General features: G+C 38.0%; 1 protein-coding gene across 1 annotated transcript in view; it reads left to right on the plus strand.

Moving 5' to 3' along the window:
• OTOGL (otogelin like) overlaps window positions 1-16261 on the plus strand; it is a 97190-nt gene that overhangs the window by 10151 nt on the left and 70778 nt on the right. Inside the window, exons 7-18 of the mRNA XM_076328578.1 lie at window positions 198-319; window positions 1524-1729; window positions 4512-4642; window positions 5279-5385; window positions 7943-8049; window positions 8755-8880; window positions 9596-9704; window positions 9959-10005; window positions 11404-11549; window positions 12788-12911; window positions 14587-14764; window positions 15706-15830. Of these exons, the coding sequence (XP_076184693.1) occupies window positions 198-319; window positions 1524-1729; window positions 4512-4642; window positions 5279-5385; window positions 7943-8049; window positions 8755-8880; window positions 9596-9704; window positions 9959-10005; window positions 11404-11549; window positions 12788-12911; window positions 14587-14764; window positions 15706-15830 (1528 nt within the window). The remainder of the gene's footprint in view (window positions 1-197; window positions 320-1523; window positions 1730-4511; window positions 4643-5278; window positions 5386-7942; window positions 8050-8754; window positions 8881-9595; window positions 9705-9958; window positions 10006-11403; window positions 11550-12787; window positions 12912-14586; window positions 14765-15705; window positions 15831-16261) is intronic.

Here is a 16261-nt window from a genome sequence, read left to right on the forward strand (position 1 = left end):
TTTGGTAGCGTGAACTTCTAGTTTTGCGTATCTTTGTAATTGTGATTTTTTTTATATTCTAAGTATTTATCTGTAAAGCTCTTTCAGTGATTGGTGCATAGAAATGTAAAATATCATACATGAGTTTATAAAAAATTGCATGAAATTATTGAGAACAAACATTTATTCTTATTGTGTGTATATTTTTCACCTCTAAGGTTCATAACAGTCCTCACTGTTATGGTTCGGTATATACTTGTCAGAGGTCCATCAGCTTATTTTTTTCAAACCTAGAAGAAATAACTATTTCAGGACATGAAGTAAGAAAAGAAGGAATCAAGTAAGTGTTCTAATGTGGGTTTTAAGATTTTATTGCAAAAAGATAGCATGGAGTTTGGGAAATTGATGCTTTTTACACCAGCCAGAGAAAATAATTTGATATATATCTTTATTAATCCCTCGCTGTTCTGTATTGGGGCTGATAGAGCTCCAGTGTGAGCAGATGTGCTGGTGCTGATGTAATACCTGAGTGAGGATAGCATACACTCCCCACATGAAACTTGTGTTCAACTTCCCAGCTGTAACCTAACAGTTACCCATCCCTACTTTGTATAGACAAAGTCTGCATCAGACAATTGTAGCTAATTCTTGGTGCATCCTGATACCATTTTGAACAAGGCAGTCCTTATTTATTCTTCATAGCTGTACTTAATGTAAGACATAATCTACTTCTAGACAAGTATGAACTGGTTGAATCAAAGATCTTAAGTCCCCTTTGCCCCTTTGGGGCAAAAACTCCACAAAACATCTCAAGGTACATCAAACTCCCAAATTTACCAGTTGTTTAATAAGTAAAAAGATGAGTGCAAGGCTATCAGAAGTATGTTTTACTGGTTGATAAAGTACAGAAAATTTCAAAGAGTTGTTAAGGTGTTCTTGCCATCCCCTTTGATGTAATGCTATAGCCGTTAGCACCTGAGACTGATAGCTACAGTGATGCTGTTCATCCCAACAGAAGCAACTTTGGAAGATTAGGATTAGATCTGTGCTGCAATATTATTGTCCAGCGGTCTTTGGCCAAAGAAGGAAAATATATAGTATTTTGGTCAATAGGATTTTCTGTACTGCAATTTCCTCCATTTGCAGACGTCTAACCCAGTGAGGACCCTGTGCCCAGAAGGGCTGCTGGTGGTCACAGTGTCACATAGCTCCTTGCACAACACAGCATGCTCATGAAATCACGTATTCCTCAACGTGCCCATGCTGGGCTTTGAAAAAGTTGTACAAACTTTTGGTTTGTTGTACAAACTATTGGTACAACTGATAGAGGTATAAAGCAGAAAAGCATTCATTTTTGATGGTCGATATAGAGAAGGAAACAGAAGAAAAGATAGTAAAAACATGATGAAGAATTGAATGGAAGTGACTGTATACACCTGTGAGAAAGGACTTAGCGAGTTAGAAGGTGATGTTTTATGTGGTATTTTTCTAGCACTAACCTCATCTCATCTGAGATCTTTGAAGCAGGCTGTTTATTTTTCCAGATTAATGTTGCCTCAGACAGTTGGAAATGCTTTCCTTGAGAGACTGGCTGACTATATTCTGGTGAAGACTACCTTTGGCTTTTCTCTTGCTTGGGATGGAAACTCTGGTATTTATATTAAGCTGACAGAAGATCATAAGGGAAAACCTTGTGGCCTCTGTGGGAATTTTAATGGCAATAAATATGATGACTTGATACTGCAAAATAGTAAGTAAATAGCTTAGAAATACACCCTTACCTTGTGTGAACAGCTTCCATGTTCACTTTAAATATAATACTGTAAAAAGGCAGAATTCTGTTTCAGTTATTTCAGTAGAGAATAGAATATCTGCTCTACTTTTCCTCATCGTTAAAGATGCTAAGGGAAAAGGTCCCAGTTCAAGAAAGTATTTATATGTATGCTTAAGCCTTTTCTTGCTCAGCAAAGCACTTGGGGTATGTTTATCTTAGCTGATGAAAGTGCCTTCAAATAATAAATAAATAAACAAATGCTTGTGGTTTTCTCTATGTTTAAGGATGGAGGGAGAAGGAGAGAAGAGCCAAAATATTAACATTTGGAAAAAGCACCATCTCGAGTCATTCGTTTATATGAGCAACATAAAAATGCTAGTTGAAATATGTAAATTTCAAAACTGTTGCCAGGGAGTTCCTTATATCTCTCTGTTGGTATGGTGTATCATGGGCCTCCGACTACCCTGTAGGATGAGGAGTTGCCCAGTGCTGCGTCTGAGGCAGAGATGACTTGCAAAGCTGGTAGAATATTCTGTAGTCTATGTAGAGAATACTCTATAGGGACTTTTGTCCTACTTGCAACTAATGTGAAAAAAAAAAAAAAAAGAACAAGCTTGAGAATATGAGGAATATTTTTCTCAGTCTCTGATAAAACCAAAGATAGGACTGTTTTACTGTTACCATTAATTGCTGAGAGAATCTAGTCCCATGGCCCAGCATATTCTTAAGTCACAAAAGTTGTCTCACTGTAACTTTTTTCCCCTCCTCTGTTTTTCCCCATTTTTTATGGTTGATAGCGGAGCTTTTTGACTTTCTAAGTGAGGGAAGATGCAGTGTACCTATCTTTGTATAGTCTTTAAAAATCTGCCCAATATAAATTTCTCATACCTGTTCTGCCATGAGAGCAGCAAGTTCCCCATTTCATGCATGAACTTCTGCACACCAGAGTATAGTATGTTTAATAACTAGTTAAAACTTGTGATCTGTAACAATGGAGAAAAATGGAGTTTGGATGAGATCATTAATTTACACGATCTCTAAAAAATAGTAATTTCAATATCTTTAAATGTATTATCTGTTATAGAAGATTTCCAGCTCTTAGCTTTCTTCATTTCCAGAGCTACACTTCTTCACCATCGTCATTTCTTCTAGCATTTTTCTTTATCAGAAGTGATAGTATTATTGTCGTGTACGATTGAGAGTGCTATGAATCATTTTAACCTTGAACCAGTTGTATAACATGGTACCTTGACTCTGTGCAAATACAAAGCACGAAGTTCTGATACCTTCACAAGAATAGACTGCTACTTCAAATTACTTCTAAGCCGCAACATTTTTCTAAGTGTTTCCAAACCTTATAAATCGTTTGGGATGATGGTTTATCTCCCCCAGCTAAACTACTTCCCCCCAGAGCGTAAGGGAAGCTCTTACATCAATCCTGAGTCTTCCAGAGTCTGAATGCTCTCTATTTGCAATGCCCCAAATAAATAAGTTGCTGAGAGGCAGGTAATAATCCATTTCAAAGCACAGTTTAAAAACAAACTCCTTTTCTGTTTCCTTATCTTCATCTTTAACGGCATCTTTGTATTTCTTCAATATACAAGGCTGTATCTGTGTATAGAACTGTTTCAAGGACATTTTATTTTGTGGCATTTTTTGAGGACTTAGAAATTTTTTTCAAGCCATGTCAAAATGTAAATAAAATGTTTTTAATGTTTTTGCAGAAGCAGAGTTATGTCAACAGGTTTACCTCTAGACCAAAACCCAGCTTTTTATGTTTGGGAAGGATTTTCTGCATAAAGAACTATTCTGTCAGAGAGGGAGAAATGTCTTAAGTATCCTTGGCTCTTAAGTAAAATAGACTGGTGGTTAGGATCTTATCTTTGTTTATCTGTGGAGATCCAAGTACAAATATCTGTTTAGTGTGCTTGGGGGCTTTCCACATTGCAGAGTGTCAAACTTTGTACATCTTGTGCTAGAAGAAGTTAGATTAAGTTTTGGATAGTACAGCTCTGTGAAAAAAACTGTAGCTGATTTCATTTCAATACCCTATCTCCTAACCATGCATAGATATAGATAAGCATAGCATAGATACCGATTACTGTAAGATTCTTCAAGGCTGGGGCAATGTACCCTTTTTAACGTACTTATGAACACAGAGAAAATGTAATATTTAGGTCTTGCTGCAAAGATATGGAAAGTTTGGGTCTGTTTCTTTACTGCCAACCTTCTTGTATGTTCGTGTATCTTCCTCAGCCTGTTGCCATGACTTCCAGTCATGCATCTTGTTCATTAATTCTCCCATGCTCATGCTGTGAGGAGAGCTGGGCATGTAGTGGTGTGTTTGTTGCAGGGCTCTTCTGCAGCAAGGGAAAAGGAGGGAGACAATAGTGCTAACTGACCTTTGTGAAACATGATGAAAGCCTTAAACTGTTTTAAAGAAATGTATTTTTTCTTAAGTATTCAATGCATGATGTTTGTCCTTATTTGTGTATTTGTTATAAAATTGTCAGTGATTGCACTTAAAAAAAATCCCAACCTTGTCATATATTTTTAATCTTTTCATGTAAATGTAGTATAAAATACTACCTGAAATTAAAAAAGAAAAATAACATTTTTCTACACCACCCGTACTCTGAACAGATCTGTAACTGAGGTAATGAGCACATTGAAAAACTACCAGAAATTTCCAAGCTGTCTTTTGTGTTTCTGTTGACAATTTTTTTTTCCTGGATGCTCTTCCAATGTTTTCATGCAGTCGGTGAATATACGGAAGACATTGCTGAATTTGCAAATAGCTGGGCTGTGCAAACCTCAGATGATGTAGCTTGTGTACCTGCTGCCTCAGATTTTTCCAGTCCTTGCTCAGCTGATGCAGAATCCACTGAGGTAAATTAATAATGTTTTTTTAATATATATGTGTGTGTGTGTGTATATATATATATTCTTAATCTTCACTGCCTGGTGATAGTACAAGAATCTAGCAATATACACCACGTTGAAAAAAGCCTTAAATGCATTGAGGCTTTGAGAAAGGGAAGATTCAGATCAGAACTGCTGCTAGGCAATGTCTGAAGATCTTCAGAAGTTTAGCCTAAAAGTACAAAGGCTCAGATAGGATGTGCCAAGTGGCACAGGTCTGCTGGCAGAGCTCTTCATTGCTGCATTAAACTAGGGTTCAGTTTCCAGTCCTGGCATCTTACACCTCATTATATTGGAAATTGTGAAATACTGCAGAAGTAACATGCTTAGCTCCTGCATTGACACAAAATGCTTTTTTTGTCATTTCACACTCTTTCATCCCAGCTGGTTTAGGAGCAGCATGCAATCAAGCCAGCCTAGGCAGAGAGGACAAATTTTAGAAAGAATAATAAAGGAGACATAATAATAAATTGAGACTGTAAGATTCTCAGATTTAAATGGGGATATAAAGGACCCTAGATTAGGGAAACAAAGCTAAAAAGGATTATGCTTGTTCAGAAAGTATTTGCTAACTGTTGTTTACTGATTCTCTTTAATGTGCAGGACATATTCTTCAAGTGCCAAATATTCCTACAGTTTCCTTTTCTCAGCTGTCATGAAAGCATAGATCCGTATTCTTATATTTCTAGCTGTATGAATGATCTTTGCAGGTAAGACTGGAGTTCTTGTGTATTTATTTTTGACGCCTGAAATGAATGCTCACTGTTTCATTTGAGACCAGAACTGAGCAGCATTGAGGGAAGTTAGGAGGAACCAAGCTGCGACAGAACAAGGGGGAATGGCTTTAAACTAAAGGGGGTAGATTTCGACTAGATATAAGGAAGAAATTTTTTACGCTGAGGGTGGTGAAGCACTGGCACAGGTTGCCCAGAGAGGTGGTGGATGCCCCATCCCTGGAAACATTCCAGGTCAGGTTGGACGGGGCTCTGAGCAACCTGATCTAGTTGAAGATGTCCCTGCCCACAGCAGGGGGGTTGGACTAGATGACCTTTAGAGGTCCCTTCCAACCCAAACTGTTCTATGATTCTATGATTTTAAGTTCAAAGCAAAAGAGAAGGGGTTTCTCAAAGGGTGATTTAGTATGGAAACAAAGGGTACAGAACCAGCCTGCCAAGGGATATTTTGATTGCTAAAGGTTTACATAGATTCAAGGAAACACTAGACCTGGAAGAGAAAATCCATGGAGAATCACTAATGACAAAAGAGGAGCTGCTAATCACAAAAACCCTGAAACCTGTATACGGAGGTCCTGAATCAAAAATACATGGAGATGATACTAGGGGGAAATATCAATGGTACTGGAGGAGCTGGACCATTTGTCTGACACAGTTGGACTGTTTTTATGAGCAATCACTATGGTTCAAATTAATAGAACTTTTCAAAATTGCTTTATTTATGTAAATTCAGAGTTGTCAAAAGAAATTCAATTCTCATTGGCTTGGGTGCGAGTTACACCCCCTCAGCTGTTGGCATTATATGCAACCTGGTATTTTCCCCTTAGCTCTCCAGACTCCTGTTTAGTTCTTGTCATTCAAGTTAAACTGGTGCTCCAGAGTGTAATTGAATAGATGACTGAGCAGTGTACCACTTCCTTTTTAGTAGGGTTTTGAAATTAAGAAGTAATTGTCATAAATAGCAGGATTTTTACCAGATACTATTATGGCCTTCTCAGAGTATCATCAATTTAATCAAAAACATACAGAAAGGATCACAAGACTAAAAGTAAGAATCACTCAGTATAATTCAATACAACTTGTTAGTTCATTTTTGATGAATTCTTAGTTTTCTGCTTTACCATAAAGTCAAGATGGAAGAATTTGTGTTTGTAGGCAAATCTCCGAAGTGTGCTTCCTGAAGTTTATGATCTGTACATTGATTTTGCTCAGGGAAGAGGTGAGTTGCCTCTGTATGGTCTCTTTGTAAGTCAGGAGTTTATTGTGGCTTTTTCTTAGCCAAAGAAGAATAATGAAAAGCAAATTTTCAAATGTGATATTGAATCAGTGTCATGGTGTTAAGGCGGATTTGATTTTTGTCAGCATATGTGCGTTGATGTGAATTGTGTGAATATTAAAAACCTTGAAGGAAGTTTCTGTGTCTCAGAACCTCATTAATTTAGGCTTATTTTGTTTATAAAAGAGACCTCTCTTCTTGTGGCTTAGTGTGAGTTTATGAAGTTTTTTGTGAGGCCATAGTATATGCCAAGTATTCTTTCTATTAAGACCCATTTAATTGGATTAGATAAGGAGAGCTGGAGAGACTCTGATCACTGTAACAAAGAGTATAGTGGTGTTTGATTTGATAACAGATGTGTTGAAAGCAGAATACAAACACAATATAATATATTCTTAAGACCATTAAATTTGGAAGCATGATCTTGTGTGCTGAAAGACAAACTCAGCTGATCTGTCACAGTCATGCTTATAATAGAAATGTCATGTTATGACTAGTTCATTTTGGCATCAAGTCCTCCACAGTGAGTGATGGGAATTGTTGGACTTTCACAGTAACAAAAGGTTGGTGGTATCTTGCCTTATGTCACTTACATCTGAATAAAATTTGATCTTACCTAAACACTGATGAATGTCTCTTTACTTGATCCTGGCAAAAGTGCACTGTACAGCTCCTTCTGTATAGACTAAGGCAGAGATAATGTCTTTGCCCAAGGTCACGCTGTAAATCCCTAAGCCTGTCCACAGTATTCAGTGGATAACGCTTCTGGCACCAAGCACTTCAGCACAAGGTCAGGAGTCCACCAACAGAGTTCTTCTCGCCTAAGTTCGAGGCAACTGGAAACTTGAACTTGCTACTTGGACCAGAATGTCCAATATCAGTGTAGGTTGGAGTTTCCACATCATGCAGGAAGGAGAGGGCCTGAGACGTGGATCTTGAGACTGTTGAGTTGTCTATTGTCTTCAAGACAAGGTCATGTTTCTCTTTCACCATAAGCAGCATTTATCTTTTTTGTAATAAATGAGTAGTTTTGTTCACTGTGGTAGCATTAAAATGAAATAACTTTTTGTGAGATCAAATGATAAAAACACAACAGTGTATTCAGTATAGCTCGTTCCTTTTCATAGTATTTTCACGGTGTACCGTTATGACTGAGTGGTGTCAGCTATGTGTGAAGTATCCTGTGCAGTGTCCTGTGGCAAAGATTTGTAGATGGGATTTGAGTTCCTTGATTACTCTCTTGTTTTATCATTTCAGAGTGGATGATGATGAAACATACTGCAGGGCGGTGACAGAGTATGCTAGAGCATGCTCTCATGCTGGGTCACCGGTGCGGGACTGGAGGGATGACTTTCCTGCCTGTAGTAAGACTCTTTAATAAAGCATACTATGTGACCTTTGAGATACCCATGTATTCATTTCAAATAATTCCATCTTGACAACATTTGTCACTATAGGACTCAAACCCAATACTGAAATAGATCAGCCAGCTTCCCTATTGCTGGCGAACAATGAAGTCAATGACTTGCTAGAGGAATATTTTAATTCCATTGTGTTTTGATCTAGATCCATACAAAATTCATGTTTCCTCAGATTGCTTGAAACATCATGTGTGCTGATCATATTCTAGGACAAAGAACAAACATCTGTGGAGACCTGATGTTGCCCCTCTTCCTAGATGACCGACCGTTCAGCCTCTACTGGCCCTATAACAGAATTAATACAGTTAATCCAGCTCCTTCTAGTTATCACCACCACCCATGAATCGCCGTTAAGTCTCATGCACAAGACTTTGAACTAGCTGAGATATGAGCACATGTTCCCCTGTCACAGAAACTATAACTTCTTTTGGAGGGGTGATGTAAGAATTTGGTAAAGACAGACTTAAATACTGATGAGAGATTCACCACAGCTCTTCAGTTAAAACCTCTCCAAACAATCCATTGTACCTGATCTGAATAATTACCTATACCAGAAGTGCTGCACAACTGTTTATTTGAGAGAGAGGGGTTCTCCAGTATGGAAAGAGAAATTGCACTAATGTTCAATGTACCATGTATTTTTTCTAGCTGAGAAGTGTGAAGACAGCTTTGTACACCGTGACTGTATCAGCTGTTGTCCACCAACCTGCACATTTGAAAAAGATTGTCTTGGCAGCAACCTACACTGCTTAGATGGCTGTTACTGTCCAGATGGTAAGTACTGTCAATTTTATGTGAAAAAATATGTGTAAAGCTAATATCCAACATCATAATAGTTGTCTAAATAGACTGTGCTTAAAGTTAAAGCCTGAAAATATGAATATTGTAAATTCTGCTCTAGCTGTTGTTATTCTCACTGTGATTCTTCCTTTTATTGTGTTCTAAACATTTCTCTAGAATACAAAGGTGGCTTAGAATGAAATATCAATTAAAATCTGGAGCCATCACTAATGCTTGCTACAATAAGATATTGCATAGATTTAATCCACTTTATTTGAAATATTCCAAAATCTATTGAGGTTTTGTTTAAACAGAATGTGTCTCATGCTCTGTACAAGAAAACAAACTTCCTGAGACCTGTACTCAATAGAAATTAGGGCTTGGACTATGAACAGTCCTGTTCTAGAAGGACTAAAGATTATGTGATCTCAGAATCTTTTCATTTTTGAGTCTGTATAGTTTTACATGCTTAAGGCAGACATTTTTCATAAAGCAATTATTCAGAGTGACAACGGCTTTGAGGGAGCTTCACTATTCATCACTCTGAGCTCTCTGCACTCGCTGGGCGACTCTTTTTGCTGGTCCCTGGTTAAGACTGGTGAGATCACCTTCTGGCAGATTTGAATGTTTGAGTCAGGTGGGGGGAAAGCAGTGATCCGGAGTTCGTTAATTTGTTTTTTATCTCATTTATTAACTTCCCTCCCAATAGGTCTCATTATGGAAAATGGAACTTGTATCTCTGTGTCAAATTGCCCTTGTATTTATCATGGAACTGCCTTCCCTGTAGGCTCAAAAATTGAACAAGAATGTAGCAACTGGTATGTGAAAGCCTCACATCTGTGTTTCCTCTCTCTGTGCCTGCTGCCCATAGTTAGTTTAACATCATAGTCACACCTACATATTAAAGAATAGTTAGTATCTATGTTTTACAGTCTGGGCCCTGTGTATCACTAAAATATGCAGGCTATTTTATGGAAAGGGTGAATTCAAGACATACTAATTAGCTCAAAGCTGCTCTTTTTGCTAAAGATCAGAACACTGAATTTCTGTGTTTTGTGATTTTTCTTTTTAGTATTTGTATTGGTGGCGTTTGGAACTGCACTGATCATGATTGCCCAGGTATCTGTATTTCATTATTCTTTTCTCTCCTCAGTGAACGTAAGGGATAAACTTTTCAGAAGACAACAGAACCAAATATGATCCAAGGGCTTGGGATGCTAATTTAAGAAGATTAAGCAGATGGATGTTGAGAGTAGCAGTGGGCCAGCTGGGGTGAAGCTGTTAACTGCCTGACCATGCTCATCTTACCTTTTCCCATTTGCTTCCCTAACTCAGTGTGTTACATCCACGTCTTGTTTTCTATCTCCTGTTTACACTCTATGTTCTTTATGGCAGGTGGCTTATTTCTACTGCCTGTGCAGCACCTAGGCCAGGTATAAGGATCTCCTCACTTCTAGGTGCAACTGTAATGCAAATAATAAGAAAAACATCATTCTGATGCTCAGTGTGCTGTATTTTCTCCCTTGTAACAGCAGTTCATGTTGGGATAATGATCCTTATCTTTAAAGATTACATGTCTCTGTAATGAGTTACTCAGAGGAACATGCAGTAGTCGGGTAATGAAACTCCCTTGACAGTTCTGTATCTTAGACAAGATTATACTACGAAACTTGTGACAGAGGATTTTTTACAAATTAAGGAGCTGCCTCTGAATGAGGTAATAAACAAGGCTTCACAGTTACTAAGCAAGGCTTGACAGGGTGGATCTGTAGTGTAAAACAGTTGATACTGGGAACCACTCCATATGTCTTGTGTGTGTTGTGTGTGCATGTGGGGGGGTAATTATGACTACTCTAGTCTGGTCCTAGGGACTGAATGCCTGTTAGTAGCGGGAGCAAGTTAGATGTGCTCCCACAGAGCACCTCCTGCTGTAGTTGCAGCCAAAATGAATCTAATTCATGTGTTCTGACACTGCCCCATGGTGTGAATGAAAGTGAAGTAAGTGGGGATGTGCTGGAGACTTGCTTCAACAGTGCACTCCTGATCTGAACTGAAAAATGATATAGATGCGCCCTGAAGACAGACACCTGCAGCCTCTTCATACCTGCGGTAGCAAGCAGTGCCACAGTACCCTAGAAGGAAGGAGAAAGAAGCTTGTCCTCTTTCAGTTATGCCAAAAGATGATGAGGAAGAAGATTCTAGGAAACTTCAGAGTTGTAATAAAGAGAAAACTCTTTTGCATTTTAGAGAACTTGTGACTCAAAGGCATCTCATCTAGTTAGAACCAAAAGATGCTGCACATCGGTGTGTGTAATATGAGATGGTATCTGATGGAAATAGGTGTATATAACATATTTTATTTCCAAATGCTGTAATAGCTAGACAGATTAAAGTTAGCCTGGATTATGTGCTTAGAAATAAGGAGAAAGTTTCTTATTTATCTCTCTTCCATCATTTACAGAACAATGATACATTCTTATGCAAGTGAACATTCTTGTTTATCCTTTTTCTCTCAAGCTGAGTGCTCCGTCACAGGTAGCTCTCATTTCACAACATTTGATGGACGTCATTTTACCTTTCTTGGGATCTGCCAGTACATTTTGGTAAAAGGCACTGGGAAAAACAAATTCACAATCACTCTACAGAAAGCACCTTGTGGACAGGTAAGTCGCATTTTTGTGACTTAAATATTTTAACATATTTAATTTGTTGGAACAATGCCTTTTAGAAAACTATTGAAGAGACTAGCCACCACACATATTTGTTTGAAAGTATTTTGGCAGGTATGCAACAACAGGCTTTATGAATAGAGGTGCTTATAAAAAGTACTTACCTGCGAGACTGGAGTTAATGATGTTATTAGTCACCTAGGCTCTCAGGAGAAGGGGCTCTGAGACAGTGACTCACAGCTGCCCATGTGCTGAGGGCTGGGATGCCTGAACTCATCAGCAGGGAGTGATGCACTGAAGCTGCCCTACTATGGGACTGTCTCTCATGTCCCTTCAAAAGCTAGACTATGAACTTGTGCCTCTGCTTTTTTTGTAAGCACCTCCTTCTCCTGCATAGGTGTTGAGACTCCTGTTTCTGCATTTCAGGTGGCCTCAAGCATGAAATGGTTGGTTAGGTAGCCACTGAGAGACAAGGATGCTACTGGAAATGACCCTTAGCACAACTCTAGGCACCTTGGAAAGTTTCTGGGTGAAAACATAGGGGACGCGGGGAGCATAAGATGCTTGGTTTAAGCTGGTTATGTGTCACTTTTTACCCTGTACTTAGGTTCATAAATTCTGCCTGGATAGCACTCTAAAATGATGGGTGTGAGTTAGTTTATAAGTCACCATTTTTTGATAGTCAGATATTTATAAATTATTGTAGTATAATTCTGGAGAAATTATATCCTTTTGGTCTGCAGTCAGAGATCATGACTACGTTTGAAGGCAAGAAGCACCTTCATGTGCGTAATAGTTTCTTTCTCCTGCATTGCTGCATTTGGGCTCTGGTCGTACCAGCTTGATGTAGACAGGGTCAGACCCTTGCTCAAACACTGGTTAACCCAGCAATGAGGAGTACCCAGGGTGGCCATGCAAGTATGGCCTTTTGAACCCCAGTATCAGTACTTGGGGACCTCTGCCCACTTACTACTAGACTGCCATAATAGCTAAAATGCATTCTCCTTGCTCTTATATGCATATGAAATGTTTTATTTTGTTCTACATACAATTTTGGGTGCTCTGTTTGATGCTTTGAGTGATAGTTTACAACTGATTTACCTGATGACAGTTCTGGTATTTCCTTTCTATACAACTGTTTTTCCCCCTGTTTGTTTGTTTTTGCTTTCCATGGTGATGATATTAATGTCTTTCTTTGCCTGTTTCTGATGGTGAAACTTGTTTCTACTTAGAACTTTGACCATGCCTGCATTGAGTCTATAACACTAGTTCTTGAAGATGATGTGAGCAAACAAGTAACACTCACGAGATATGGTCAAGTCCAAACTGGCCCTAACCAAGTTTTATACCTTAATGGTAAGAAGTGCATGGAGTAGAATTTTACCAGGGTTCACATTCTTTCTTTTATATGCTCCAAAGCTTTTATAATAATATCTGTCTATGAAAAAGGAATTTCTTCAAACATAACTTATGAAATGTACAATCGCTTACTTCTTATAACCTTAGTAATGGTTCTAGAAATGTACTTTTTTCAGCCTGTGAAATAGAGTCCTCCATTATGCCCTCATTTCTTTGCATTTCTTATCTTGCAGAGTACCTAGAGATTCCACTTATTTTGTTTGTGTTTAGGGGGGAGGAGGTAAGAAAAAGAAGGGAGGTGAAAAGAGGTTGGAAATCATCTTGATGATGTTAAGGTTTAGCCTGATTAAAGCTTTTTGTAATAAATGGCATGGAATAGAATCCATGTGCTCTGTGGGATCTACGCTGCTTTCAGTGCTGACTTATGTTGTGATTTCAGGCAGGTTACTTCACCTTTTTGGAAAGGATAGTAAAATAAATCAGCCTTAAAAGGATGTTATAAAATTAAGCACTGAAGGTGGAAATTATATTGCTAAATTTTGTACCTTAGAGTGATCAGTAGTAAATTCTTACTGAATTTTTAGTCTCTTTCTGAAAGAGTAAAGTGGGAGTTTCCCTTTCCTTTCCCAGCTTCCGGCAAAACAGAATTTAGGGAGTTCTGTGCTGGTGGTTACAGCTATGTCTTTTCTTCACTGAATTTATCCAGTCACAGTTCTGCTTCTGGCAATCACAGCTTCCTATGGCAACAAGTTTCATAGCTTAGTTATACTTTCAGTTATGTTGACAGTTCTGCTTCATAATTTAATTGATAATTTCATTTTATGTCTTTTGAATCAATCCCTATTCACTTTGTCTCTTTCCGTAGTCTGCAACAAATATAATCTATGACAAATATTTTGTGTCACATTCTTGATAATTGGGTGTATCTAGTAAGTCTTATCAGTTAAGAACAGCTTTAAGCTCACATAAGCATTTTATCTGCCTCTTCTCAGTTTATGCACCTAAGTGTGTGTATGTGCATGTGTGGAGGCTGCTTGTGAAGGTAGAACTGCTTTAAGCCTGCAGCTGCAAGTAGCCCAACAATGTGTAGCAAATTAATGCTGTGACTGTGAAATTTCCATTTCCTCACATAATGGATTTGCTGGGAAAGAAGCTGGGAATTTGATAGGGCCTTAGTTCACATACAGTCTAAGGAAGGAGCTATACTGATGTCATATCAATAGTAGTAAGAGAGAACCTTCTATCTAAAGATTGCAATACACTTTACAGACATCTGCTAATTAATCTTATAACATCCTTGGAGACTAAGAAACAAGTGGTTTCTTGTCTTCTCTTCTCATTGCCAGAGGCATGCTGTTGCATTGCTTTCTTCTAAAAAAAAAAAGAAATGCGAGAATGGTTTCTGGATAACTCACAGGTACAGGAAGGTGAGAGATTTTTTATTGTCAACAATAGTTGCAATTCCTGATTTGTGTTGCTAATGAAGAAGATATGTAGTCTCATAAGTTCAGATGGAGAATGGGTGAGGTTATTTGGCTGCCGATGAGGTTGTGCATATTTTCTCATTTTATTTCTGAGTTTTCAAAATCTATTTTGTTTGAGGGCTAAACCAACACAACCTGGAAGTTGGATTTCAGTGGCTTTGTTTTTCTTTTTCTATTGCTATGTGCAGGGGCTATTGAAATTCAGAATATATCTTCTTTCTTTGTTCAACTGAAAACTAGTTTTGGTTTGAAGATACTGTTTGCTAAAGATGGAGAGAGGATCTATGTTCAAGTTGATGTCGGCTGGAAGAGAAGAACATTAGGACTATGTGGAACCTACAATGGGAATTTAAGAGATGATTTTCTGTAAGTTACATACTGTACATTTAGACTGTGTTTAATTACAAGTGAAAAGTTTTGTTGAATGTAATCATCTGATTATTTCATTTCATTTCATTACCATGCTCATACTTTATTAAACTAACCAATATAAAATCTCTTAATTAAAATGTTAGTCACTTTTTAAAACATGAAACTCATAAATTTAGCTAAGACATTCTAAGATGTTTACCTAAGTAATTCTAGAAAACTACCATGTTATTTCTAGAAGTTATTAGATGATGATATTGCTTGAATGCACTTTTTTCCTCCCTGCTGCTTCCTTATCATCATCAGCAAATACAGGAGCAGTGACAAAAAAGAGCAGATGATAATACTAGTGTCATCCTCACCTGATTAACACTTACTACTGCTTGACTTTTTTTTCCCACATCAAGATTTAATGGAAAAAAATGTAATTCTGAACCACAGGAATAGTTTAATTAGAAGGGCACACTTTCCTTATTCTTTTACTTCATTTCCTTCAAAGTTCCTCAAGCTATAATATCACAAAACTTTTCTAGCAATAATAAATTCTTCTGAAATACTTGGTGAAAAACAGCATCCAAATGCAAGCAGCCCCCCTCTAGAACACTGAAATTAGCTAACAGGTCAAACACACTGAATGTATGTACTCGAATAAAGGCCAAATTCTCCTCTCATTAATACCTCCTCCAACTGATTTCAGAGTACTTGAATTAAGCATGAGGGCAGACTTTGAGTGTAAGAATATTTTTGCATGAGTAAAATATTGAGAAAAAAGCTTCACATGCCCTCTCTTGTTTTATACCTCACAGATGGAAATTCTTTTAACACATTGAATGTTCAATGTGACTATGCATCTAAGGCTTTTTGATGTACTTGCATCCTCACCCATGTAGTCCATAAGGTCAGCAGGATGCTTGTAGTGTTGATCTTTGCTTTTTCAGTTCTCCAGCAGGGATGATAGAAGGGACCCCACAACTTCATGCCAATGCGTGGAAGGTTTCCTCAGCTTGTTCGGTGCCTATCAATATTCCTATGGTTGATCCCTGCAACGTTAATCAGCAAAATGGTATGTTTTCACAGGGGAGCCTGGAATTACCTGTATCTTATTATTATGGTACACTTTTTGTTTTCTCTGTGAATGAGTTGCACATACATGTATTTCAACTTCAGTTTTAGATGTGTACTCTTTCTTTCCTTTTTCTTTTTTGGCAAAGACCATTCTTTCCATACATTTAGCATGTAAAATGAAGTTAGTCCTCCATAAATACAAGCTAGCTGATCATTTAATGCTGGGTGTACTGGCCATGAGTCCTAAATTCTGCTAATACACATGCAGAGTGCTAGGCAGAACACCATCTGTAGTCCTGTAAATTATGCCAGTCAAGAGGAACGATGTGATGCATGTTTGTAGGTTGACAAAGAAAGTACAGGAGACAGTGTCTTGCCCAGACAGTGTTCAGATCAAAAGTCCGTCTCTGGCTTCTCCATGCTTGTTGC

This window comes from Aptenodytes patagonicus, chromosome 1 (genome assembly GCF_965638725.1).
Source record: "Aptenodytes patagonicus chromosome 1, bAptPat1.pri.cur, whole genome shotgun sequence".
Classification (NCBI taxonomy): domain Eukaryota; kingdom Metazoa; phylum Chordata; class Aves; order Sphenisciformes; family Spheniscidae; genus Aptenodytes; species Aptenodytes patagonicus.